A 12,093-nucleotide genomic window follows, 5' to 3' on the forward strand; every position below is an offset into this window, starting at 1 on the left:
GAACCGCAGAAAAGTAAATTAGATGAGCGGTTTCTGTGAACTAAGCCACCACCTCCACGCCGGAGCCTGCCTTTTTTCCCCAACCTTCACACCGAGGTGTCGAGGTCGTGGGTGAAACCATTCTCGGCCTGCTTATTCATCCCCGCCTCTGATTATTATGGCAATGTGGCGGGGTTGGGTGAACGCGGTTATAGATCGATGCCCCGGGTAGAACAGACGCTCGCAAGCTGTCTATCTCCCGATGCGGCATTGTCTCTAAAGGCTCCGGTCTTGCCCTCCAAGCCTCTGCGAACCACTTCGCGAGACCGCCCGTGCCATTGGGCAGTCCATGGCAGCTCTGGTGGCAGCGGAGAGACATTTATACATTCCTCATGGACGCCGCGTTTGTGCCTTCTGGTCTGTTCAGCGACGCCGTCAACTCCGTCGTCGACGGATACCAGGAGGCTCGTAAACAGGCGGCGGCGTTCCAGCGGTTTCTCCCTCGCCGATCTCTAGCTCTGGGGGCTGCTGGGCGGGAGCAGCCCCGGCCGTGTACCAACTCCTCAAACAGAGAGGTTCAAAAGTTGAGTGTCGCCTCTCGTACCCCCCCACAACGGGACCGAGGTCGGCGGTGCTCTAAGCCGGGGGCTTCTAAGGCGAGGCCTGATCTGAGGGTCGTGCTTCAGTCGAGGAAGCCCTCGACAAAGCGGTCCTGACTATCATGGCCCAGGACCGCTGAGGGCGGCCCCTACTGGGGAAGAGTTACACGCATTACACGGTGTCCATCTCTCCTCAGAGCCCTCAGGAGATCAATCTGCTAACCCTGCCAGAGTTCCAGGGCGCAGCAGTCTCCAGCGAGCACACATCTCAGTGTATTCTGCCCGGAAACGTAGCAGAGCTGAGATGCTCGCCACCCCCTCAGGGGTCTCTAGAGCAGTTAGTTCGATTGTCTCCTGCCGGTCCTACGCTTCAGGGCACTGAGCTAGCAGCTCCAAGTACATCAGAGACCAGTCTCGAGAGACTGGTTCCCTTAGTAGGCTCAGTGTCTTCCGCCCGGAAACGCAGCGGAGCTGAGGTGCTCGCCACCCCCTCAGGGGTCTCTAGAGCAGTTAGTTCGATTGTCTCCTGCCGGTCCTACGCTTCAGGGCACTGAGCTAGCAGCTCCAAGTACATCAGAGACCAGTCTCGAGAGACTGGTTCCCTTAGTAGGCTATTTAGCAGCGTGGAAACTACTGCCAAATGTGTCTCGTTGGGTCCTGCAGACTGTAGAAAAAGGTTATCGCATTCAGTTCATCGCTCCGCCGCCGCCATTCAACGGGGTCTTTCCCACATTGGTGAGCCCCGAGCAGGCTCTGATTTTGGAATGGGAAGTAAACACCCTCTTGAGGAAGGAGGCCATCGAGGTGGTCCCTCCTCACGACGGAGAGTCCGGGTTCTACAGCCGGTACGTCATCGTTCCAAAGAAGGATGGAGGGTTGCGTCCCATTTTAGATCTGCGTCAGTTAAACCGCTCAGTCATGTGACTGAAGTTCAAGATGCTCACTATCAAGCAGGTCGTGTCTCAGATCAGGTCCAAGGACTGGTTTGTCACGATAGATCTAAAAGATGCTTACTTCCATGTCTCCATCCTTCCCACTCACAGGAAGTTCCTGAGGTTTGCTTTCAGGGGCGAAGCTTACCAATATCGAGTTCTTCCTTTCGGCCTAGCACTCTCACCCCGCACTTTCACGAAGTGTGTGGATGCTGCTCTAGCTCCACTGCGACTACAGGGCATCCGCATACTAAATTATATCGACGATTGGTTGATTCTAGCTCAATCAGAGCAGACGGTGGTTCGACATCGAGATGTCATTCTCGCCCATATGGGAAAGTTGAGGTTAAGACTAAACGCCAATAAAAGTGTGCTTTCTCCATTACAGAGGACCACTTATCTGGGCATGGTGTGGGATTCGACCACGATGCAGGTCACCGGTTGGGGTGCGGTCATGAGTGGCCACCCTGCCCGTGGTCTATGGACCGGTCGCCATCTCACGTGGCACATCAACTGTCTGGAGATGCTGGCTGTGTTTCAAGCTTTGAAGCACTTCCTCCCGGACCTGAGAGATCGTCATGTGTTGGTGCGCACCGACAACACAGCGGTGGTCTCTTATATCAACCACCAGGGAGGTCTGCGTTCGCGCCCCTTATACAAGCTGGCGCACCAGATCCTTGTGTGGTCCCAGGGAAAAATCCTTTCATTGAGAGCAGTACCTATTCCTGGGCTTCTGAATATGGGAGCAGACATCCTGTCGAGGCAGGGGCCGAGGCCCGCCTATGACGTCTCGCCCTTCCTTTGGACTGATTACACATATGATTCAGAGCCGGTCACGCTGAAAGGCGTTCCCAAAGCGTTCTCCGACGCAGCGTCTCGTTCCCTTCGGGGAACCATGGTTACATACATAACCTGGAGATGATTTATTTGAAATATTTTTTTTTGTAACATTAAAAATGTTTTTACTGTCACTTTTGATCAATTTAATACTGAATTGCTGAATAAAAGTATTAATTTCTCTCCAAAAAAAATCTTACTGACTCTAAACTTTTGAACAGAAGTGTATGCCAGAACATTTTTTTATATTTCAATGGAATATAAATTAACAGTACTATAAATAAATATAAATGAACAATAAAAAATAATATATTTTTACATTAACCCAGATTAATGTCGTAAAAAATATGGTGAAACTAAACAATACATTTCAGTTTGTTAACATAACAGTTTAACAGTTAATGCAATTTTTAACTTGAACTAATAATGATGAAAAATACCTTTACAGTGTTTATTATTTTTAAGTTAATGTTAATTTGTATATATACTAATACATTTTTAACACTTAGGGTAAAAAATTATGACAGTGAATAATATAGTATTTATTACATTTATAAATTATTAATATGATATAATTGTTATTATAAATTAACATTAACCTAGATTTAATTAATGTTGTATTGTTCATTGTTAGTTCAGGTTAGCTATTAACTGTTTAACTGTTACTATAAATGTTATCTAAATTGAAACTTATTTTAAAATGTTAAAGTGTTTAGTTCATTTAGCCAATGTTAATAAATTTAAATCTATTGTGAAGTGTTTTCTCACGTTCTATCAGTGTTTAACAGGAATTTTGGAGCATAATTTAAGTCCCATATTTAATGAACACTACTTTGTATCAGTGGGAACAGCTTCACCTGTTTCAGCCAACTATGTATCTTCTCACTTGTTTTATTTTTGTTCCAGGTGACTTGGAAAAGAGAGCGAAAATTCGAGAACCTGCGACCTTGGTCATTCTCAACGCAACAAGAGCCGACACTGCTGATTACCGCTGTGAAGTCACTGCCCCAAATGACCAGAAATCCTTTGATGAGATTTTAATATCACTCACTGTAAGAGGTGAGTGGTTCCACTCAAATAATTCTACATCAATTGATTGCCTTGTGCTGAAACAGGTCTTGAGTATACATACTTTTGAGAGGAATTTTGAATTTGAATTTGCTGTAGACGTAGCATTGTTAGTACTTCCCAACTGCCTCGATGTAACATGAGATGGAGCGGCGAGCCAACGCACCCACCCTTGGCACACATTTGAGGATGCTTGCAGCTCTAACTCTACAGGGCGTGTTTAGGGCTATATGAGGAAACCTCTGAAACTGCATCTGAGTTTAATCAGGGATCTAAAAGGGGAAAGAGCAGCATGTTCAGTTGGCCAGGATGCTTGCAGTCAGAGTCACTAAGGTGCATGTGTGTGAGGATGCTATTGTCTGTGCAGTTACATTAAGATGATTCTCTTGTGTGTCATACAGTGAAGCCCGTCGTGCCCAGATGCTCCGTACCCAAGTCTGTCCCGGTAGGCAAACCAGCAGAGCTGCATTGCTTGGAGGATGAGGGCTACCCGAAGTCCCATTACCAGTGGTTCCGCAACAAGGAGGAAATCCCGGAGGATCCCAAGGGCAGCCCAAAGTTCTTTAACTCCACTTACACCCTGAACGGAGAGATGGGCACTCTGGTGAGTTTGGAAAAAGAGGCAATGGGGTAGGCATAGGGATATTTTTGGGGAGCCAGTTGATGTGCGATGGGCTCAGCCAGGAAGGGAATCTGCTGCCCTCATTTGTGCATTCCAGAGTGCCATTCTCCGCCATTTGTACTCTGTGCCCTCGTCAACCTTCACAGCACTTTTTAAAGTTTGAACAGCGCTGCAGTGCAGCCACTTCCCCCTAAGGAGACAACCTCTGAAGAGTTTACTGTGTGTCCTTTAAGATCTGCCAGAGCCTCATTCAACACCTCTGTGTTACTTTTATAACATGCGCACCAAAGTCAGAAAGATGCTTCTAGGTTTCAGTTGTTGTTTTATTTGGTCGTTTGGCATCTAATTTTATGTGACTAAAAAAAATTTTAGTTGATGCAAGAGTTCAAAAGTAAACCAAATATTCAAACATTAAGTGTATTCATTTAAAATGTTTAGTCCACATAAAACATTGTTAGTTTATTGTTAATATCTTAACAGTGTTTTTATTTTTTGTCATATTTTAGCCAACAGATTACATGATTTTAATTTAATTAAAATAATAAAATTATTTCTAAAATACACTTTTTTTTTTTGTTTAATCTTCACTGATGAAAAAAAAAACATCGTTAACCATTCAGTATGTTGTTGACAGATTACCACTGCTGCTTAGAAACACAAATACACTACAGTTCAAAAGTTTGGAGTTGAATTTTAATGTAATTTTTTATGATTTTTTTTTTAAAGAAGTCACTTATGCATACAAAGTCTGCATTTATTTGATAAAAAATACAGTAAAATGTTATTACAATTTAAAATACTGTTTTCAATTGTAATATATTTTAAAATGTAAACAACCGTTACTCCAGATCCTACAGATATTATTCTAATATGCGGATTTGCTGCTCAAGAAATATCTGTTGTACTGCTTATTTACTTATGAAACCGTGATGAATAGGTATGTAATAATTATTTAATACAAATACAAATACAACTATAATTTAAAACTGCTATTATAACATTATAAATGTGTTTTACATTTTTTCATTAATTTAATTCATCCTTGCCAAATAAAAATAGTAATTTATTTTAAAAAAAATTTACTGTGCCCAATCTTTATGCAAAATGATATGTCAACTTAAATCACTGTTATTATGATCTTCAGAAATTCAGTGCAGTCAGGAAGGAGGACGCTGGAGAATACTACTGCAGAGCCAGGAATGAGGCTGGGTTCTCCAAATGTGGACCACAGATGATGGAAGTTTGTACGTATCTTGATTGCCTTTTCACATGTGGACACCCCGCAAAGCCATGATCTCACGCTGTGCCTTTTTTTGTAGATGACATCAACATTGCTGGAATCATCCTGGGTGTAGTGGTTGTAGTGACAGTCCTTCTGTGTATAACAGTGGGCATCTTCTGTGCCTATAAACGTGGCTACTTCACCAGCCAGAAGCAGACGGGAAACAAGTAAGCACACGACATTGACAGCAACTTCCGTCTGAGGCCCTGTCCACACGAACGCGGTTATTTTTAAAACCGCAGTTTTTTCTACGCGGTTTGGCAGTTCGTCCACACGCAAACGCAGCACCAGGTCACTGAAACCGAACATTTTTGAAAACGCCTGCCAGTTTGAAGATTTTCAAAAACTCCGGTTGCAGTGTTATCGTGTAGACAGCAAAATCAGAGTTTTTGGCTTGTGACGTCGGAGCCTGCGCTGTTATCTCTGCCTACTGGAAACTTTTTCAGGCTTCTGATTGGCCAACATGGCTTTACGGTTGAGATTATATCGCCACCTGTTGGTTTGTCATGCTCTTGACAGTGCTTCATAGCATGCGTTTGCGTTTTCATGTGGACGGAGATTTTTTTTTTAAACAGAAGAAGGAAAAACTCTGTTTATAAAAATACCCGTGTATGTGTGGACATGGCCTGAGTCACACTCTGTCCCAGAGCAGTTTTGACTCACTGTTTTATGGCTTTTTTCCATTTCATCACCCAAGGAGCTCCTGAAAGTTTCCAGCTCAGTCTTAACATCACATGTAATATGTTCAGATATTTGAAATAAATTTGGTTTTAATAAATACAAATATGATATAGTGGTGACTGTCGGCTTAAAATGTTTTTCAAATGTGAAACTGACAGTTAATATTTTTTCTCCTCAGTTACAAAACTCCAGCAAAAGGAGATGGAGTGGACTATGTCAGAACAGAGGATGAGGTATAGGAAAATAAAGAGATGTTATTTATTTTTTTTATTAAGGCTTCCAAGAGCTTAAGAAATCTCCTGGAAAGTCTAGCAGTTTAAAACAGGGAATCAGTTAAACCTCCTTTACTCAATCTTCTCTCTTTCAGGGGGATTTCCGACACAAATCCTCATTTGTCATCTGAGAGGAGGAAGACGGGTGATGGAAGAGATGCAGAATTGCGTCGAAAGTTACTGGCGCTATTATACCTCGCAGAGACACAAATCCCCAAATGAGGACATCGACGTTGGAGCTGCCATTGCACGTGCCTCGCTTTACGGCACATCTGTAACAACACAATTTGTATTTGCCAAAGGTGACAAATAATTATGTCTGATCACTGTTTAAAGACACTAGATGTTACTTGTTTTAACTTTTACAGCCCCTTTTTTGTAAAATTTCAGTAGAACCCAATATACAGCAAGAAACCGTTTTCCTCAAACTCTTCTGTCATTTTTAAAACATTTATTTTGTACTAGGTAAATTTGTCAGACTATTTTTGATGGAATATATTTTCAGATGCCTACAGAAAAAAAAATTGTTTTACTTTTTTAAATATTTGTAAAATACTAACCTGGAAGCCAGTACCTTTTTTTTTTTTTAGACTAATTTGGTTGTGAAAGAAACCATTTCCACCAACTTCACATCCTCTGTTTTACTCATTCAACAAACAAACAATGTACCAGACCACTTGACGTGTGGATGTTTTATTTTCCATTCAGATTTCAAATCCTTTCAATTGTATATCCAGCGACACTGGCTTCAATCAAAGGTCTTATGTACTTACTATACTGCTGGGATTTCATGTTAATAGTGAAAGGACGTTCCATGTTCATGTTTGTAGATAGTCTTAGACAGTGAGTATCTTCAGAAAAACACCAGCAAAAAAGCTGGAGAATATTTTGAAAGACCAGTGCTGCGTATCCTTGATTTTAAGTGTCCTTCTATGCTAGCTGTTTATCTTGTATATAGTGAATATACTGCCTAGGTTGTTTATTTTTTTATTATACTTTTCTTTTCTCTATCTCTCTCTCTACATCTTTTCTTTTTTTTATTTGAGTGAGAAACACTCTCCATGTTATTTTTTTAACATAACAGGGTTTGTTTGTTGGCTAACTGTACTGGTTGTATATAGATCCACTGTGAGCTACACTGTGCATAAGAAGTTTCTGGTTTAACCAAACGTTGAATGAGGCAAATATGACACTCTTTCCTTGGAAAACTAATTGGTCATGGTAGAGAGGGGATCTGCCTTATTAAATGCATAAAAAAACAATTCTGGACTCATGTAAACTCACATTTTATTCCATAGAAATGATTCTGGATGAATTTGGACTATTCACATTTAGTCCAAATCTCATTTTGAAGACGTTAAAGAGTACAATCAATCAACTGAATGCTACTGATAATATTTTATGAGTTAAACCATTTTTTTTTCTGCCATGTTCTCAGAAAACTTATGAAGAGAATCATAAATCATTCCTCTTAAGTGCCTTCCTCTGTAGACAGTGACAATAATTTAAATGCTGTAGCAGTTAACTGGATATGCAGAACAATTTTTTCTAATTCACATCCAATTCATCGCTCTTACACCAGATCAACATATAGAAAAGAACAGGTGTTTGAGAGGAATGATAATGTTCTGTGCTCACTGTGTTGGTCACACATATCTAATATTATATATATATTTTGTAAATAGACCTGTTGTGCATTTATTTGGGGATTTTTTTTTTGTCATTAACGTAGATATTCTATTATGTATTAGTGCCTAAATGTAGAATGAAATAATGTTTCAGGAGAAGAGAGCACTAGTGTTGATTCAGCAGATGGAATCGGAAATTCCTAGTTTTATGCGATATATAATTGATTTTATATAGTAAGCTAGAAAGCGAGGTATGAATCACAGCCCAATATCCCTGCATATGTCACTAGAGTACTGTGAGGGAAACAGAAAATGACAAATTTTGTGGTTTGAAAGAGTAAAAGCAGGGAGAGCTGTACCAAATACTGACTGCCAAAAGAGCATTTTCTCCAATTCCAATATTATTCAGCTCCCAGTTCTCTTTCATTTTTTTTACATTTTGTTTGTAACTCTTGAGCAACATTTTTTTGGAGGCTGAGTTCAGATGTTTTTCACTCATTTTAGTTTCTGTGGAGTTTGTGGTTGGGTTGGAGACAGCTGGAATTTTAATTGAAACATATTTCATTCACTGAATACATGTAATGTCCCATTGGTTTGGGACTGGTACAAATCCTGTGTGAATTCTTGAACAGTATGTTTGTGATTAATAAAACTCGCTTCTTAAATTCATTATGTTGTCTTCATGCATTTTAAAATGAATTCATTGTCTAAAATAAAGATGATTGTAAGAGGTAATTCAATTCAAGTTCAATTCATGGTCATTTGTATAGCGCTTTTCACGATGCAAATTGTTGCAAAGCAGCTTCACAGAAAATTTAAGTTTCTGCATTATATTTAGTAAAAGCTTATCAGTGGTGACTAAGTTGATGTCCATATGGCCGAAAAAATGTAGGGTAAAAATCAAGCAGTTAGTTAATGACGGTGAACACTATTAACAGCAATGATTAGCCTATATGTTGGAATCAATAGCACATATAATGACGGAGACAGAAATTCATCTGGAGTTCACCCTAATAAATAACGACCAAGTTAAATTTTACATTTATTATAGACTAACAATTTATTTATTTATATTATTTATATGTATTACTATTATTATTTATTTATTTTTGCCACTTTGTTATTTTTGAAGCCACTACAGGAACATGGCGATGGAAGAAAATATGAGATGGGAGGAAAAATTTTATTTCAGTGCTTTTGCGTTTCCCTGAGGATAAAATTCTCTTGCAAAACATTCGCTTTCTCTCACAAAAGTATTGCGTTCTCCCAATAAACTTTGCATTCGCTCACAAACGGCCTATCTCTCCTCCCATCTCATTTTTTCACCGCATCCCTTTAGCGGCTCCATAGATTATAAATGAAAATCAGAAAAATGGGGCAGATCATTTAAAGGTACAAACTATGTCTTACAGAAAAAAAAAATCGGTACTTTTTTTAAAAAGATGATGAAGAGATGAAGGCTCCGGACATATACTAAATAGTCCAATAAAGCAGATTTATTTTACATGGATGGAGGAGACCTCATGAGCTGCTATGTCCAGCCGAGATCACATTACCAGCAGAATAGCCTATGTCTCACCTTATCTGGACATCTGCACTCGGTAAATAAATTAATCTTATCAATAGTGACTCTCATAAAACATAAACAAAAAATACTGAACGCACTTTTAATGTTAGTAATAGAGTTTGTTAATATTAAAGTCATTTATTATTGGGCAAGTAACTTTCAGAAAATAATCTATTGGTTTTCTGATGTAGATTCTCCAAACACCCCTTTGTGGGTGCAAGGGGAACAATCTTGTACTAACTTCAACTTTAGCTCCCTAGTATGCTCTTCACTCCCCCTAATGGGGAAAAATTATATATCCTCCCCTAATCCTGTACTGGCTCACACTCTAAAAATTTGGGCCCAATTTAGAAGACATTTTGGTTTACAGTCAGCTTCTATTCTAGGTCCCATTGTTTCAAACTGTCTGTTCCCACCTTCCTATATGGACTCTGCTTTTTGTGTCTGGGAAGAGAGGGGGATTAGGCTCCTAAAAGATCTATACTTAGATAATACTTTTTGCTCTTTTGAAGATCTTAGATGTCATTTTGCTTTACCTAGGTCCCACTTTTTTAGATTCCTGCAGATTAGGAGTTTCATCAAGAAGATATTTGTCTCTTACCCAAGAATACCACCTTCCTCTCCTATCGAGGCACTGCTTGATCTGAACCCTCATAGCAGGGGACTCATCTCAACCATATACTCTATTATAACATCTATAAACCCGCAGAACATTGATGATATTCGTAACGCCTGGCAAAGTGATTTGGGCAGAGAAATTGCAGACGGAGAGTGGGAAGACGCTTTAAAACAGGTGCACTCCTCCTCACCTTGTGCTAGGCATGGATTAATTCAATTTAAGGTTCCTCATAGGCTTCATTTTACTAACTCCAAATTAGCCAAGATTTACCCCAATGTTAGCCCCGCATGCAATAGATGTTCTCAATCTCCTGCCACAACTGCTCATATGTTCTGGTTGTGTCCTGTCCTGGATGAGTTTTGGAGGGGAATTTTTAAATCATATAGTCATATGTATAGTATTCAGATTGACCCTGATCTCTTAATGGGCATTTTTGATGTTACGCCTGAGGGTATAGAACTCAGAAAAGACATTTGCTCTGTTATCGCCTTCACTACACTACTGGCGAGGCGTTTAATATTGTTTCATTGGAAAAGGGCAGACCCTCCAACACATAGTAGCTGGATAAAAGAAGTAATGTCTTACATTCAGTTGGAAAAGATTAAATACATTGTTCGAGGTTCAAAACGTAAGTTTCAAAACATATGGTCCCCCTTTATAAGATATTTTGAAGAGCTCTTAATGTAATTGTATATGTCAAAACTCAATAAAAAATATTTACAAAAACAAAAAGTCAATAATTGCTTATTTTATCACTATAGTGCGTAGGCTAATAATAATAATAATAATAATAGTTTACTTGAGATACTTAGGCCTACTGGTATTCATATTTACGATATTAGTCTTAGTAATACCTGGTTTCAGATCAAAAGGGAAATTAAATGGTGCCAGTCCACATTGTGTGGTTGTTGCTAATGCCCGCTCTTTCCCCTTAACCACGATGTCTTATAAACGTGTCGGGCACAATCCACTTGTTACACCCAACAGCCGCCTCAAACAGGATTAGCAAAGTAACCCGATTAACGAGTTGGCCTGAACCAGCAGCACTGCTGAAGGGTCATCATGGCTGAGGGCTTCAACTCTGATCCACTGACCTCTCTAGATTAATCTAGTGGTTGTTCGGACACTGAACAGCTCTGGATCAATGGACATAAATGAAGTGTTAACCAAAGTTTGGTAAACAGCGTACTCTTCTGGTGCAAAGGTTGTTTGGCTGAATGACGATGCACAGAAAATGCTGTATGGCTGGCTCCTTCAGATTATTCATAAATCCTTTGATATATGTTGCATGATAAAGTTGTGTGTAACTGCATTGGCCTTGATGAGATTTGCAGATATATTTAAGATTGAGATTCTCCATGTGATTTAGTAATAGGCTACATCTATCTATCTATCTATCTATCTACACATACACATACACATACACATAAAACTACACAAATCACATGCAGCTGGTTACGCACCATAACATAAAGGCATAAATAAACAAATCTGAATGCCATCTGTACTACATTTATGAAATAGAAGAAAATAAAAAAGAATAAATTCTGACTGTAATGAATTCTGGAGTAAATATTTAAGAAACATAAACATTATGTCCATCCTTGTATTATCAACCCAGCTGATGGCAGTATAACTCTGATGATCACTAAACCAAGTACACAAGAGAGGAAGAAAAAAGACTGTTGCCAGATCCCGCTAGAAAAATAACCACCTGGCAAATCTGCACATGGAAGGTTTTACAATCGAGGTTGAGAAAAACGAGAAAAAAACTGTTTTGTGTCATGTAAAAATATTTTCTTTTATAAACTTTTATTCCATTCCTTAAAGCATCTGGAAAAAGGAATGCCTTTAACTTAACTCTCCACATTACAGTACCTGCAATACATATTAATTAATTGAGTCTAATCTAATTTGTTATAATTTTCTTTCATATACTTCTGTATTTATTATTTGTAGGTAATTATTTAATTTTTATTTTACATATAAAAATGCCTAAATATTATA

The 12,093-nt window shown here is 39.3% G+C and overlaps 1 protein-coding gene across 2 annotated transcripts in view; it reads left to right on the plus strand.

The window, feature by feature from the left end:
• Positions 1 to 8,238, plus strand: part of LOC107669398 (junctional adhesion molecule C-like) — a 38,318-nt gene extending 30,080 nt beyond the window's left edge. For both annotated transcript variants that reach the window (XM_016461606.1, XM_016461607.1), the window contains exons 4-9: positions 3,254 to 3,406; positions 3,817 to 4,019; positions 5,182 to 5,281; positions 5,357 to 5,486; positions 6,179 to 6,233; positions 6,368 to 8,238. In XM_016461606.1, the coding sequence (XP_016317092.1) occupies positions 3,254 to 3,406; positions 3,817 to 4,019; positions 5,182 to 5,281; positions 5,357 to 5,486; positions 6,179 to 6,233; positions 6,368 to 6,403 (677 nt within the window). In that variant the 3' untranslated portion in view covers positions 6,404 to 8,238. The remainder of the gene's footprint in view (positions 1 to 3,253; positions 3,407 to 3,816; positions 4,020 to 5,181; positions 5,282 to 5,356; positions 5,487 to 6,178; positions 6,234 to 6,367) is intronic.
• The last annotated feature ends 3,855 nt before the right edge of the window (positions 8,239 to 12,093 follow it).

Source organism: Sinocyclocheilus anshuiensis, unplaced genomic scaffold, assembly GCF_001515605.1.
Source record: "Sinocyclocheilus anshuiensis isolate Anshui unplaced genomic scaffold, SAMN03320099.WGS_v1.1 scaffold180, whole genome shotgun sequence".
NCBI classification, from domain to species: Eukaryota; Metazoa; Chordata; class Actinopteri; order Cypriniformes; family Cyprinidae; genus Sinocyclocheilus; species Sinocyclocheilus anshuiensis.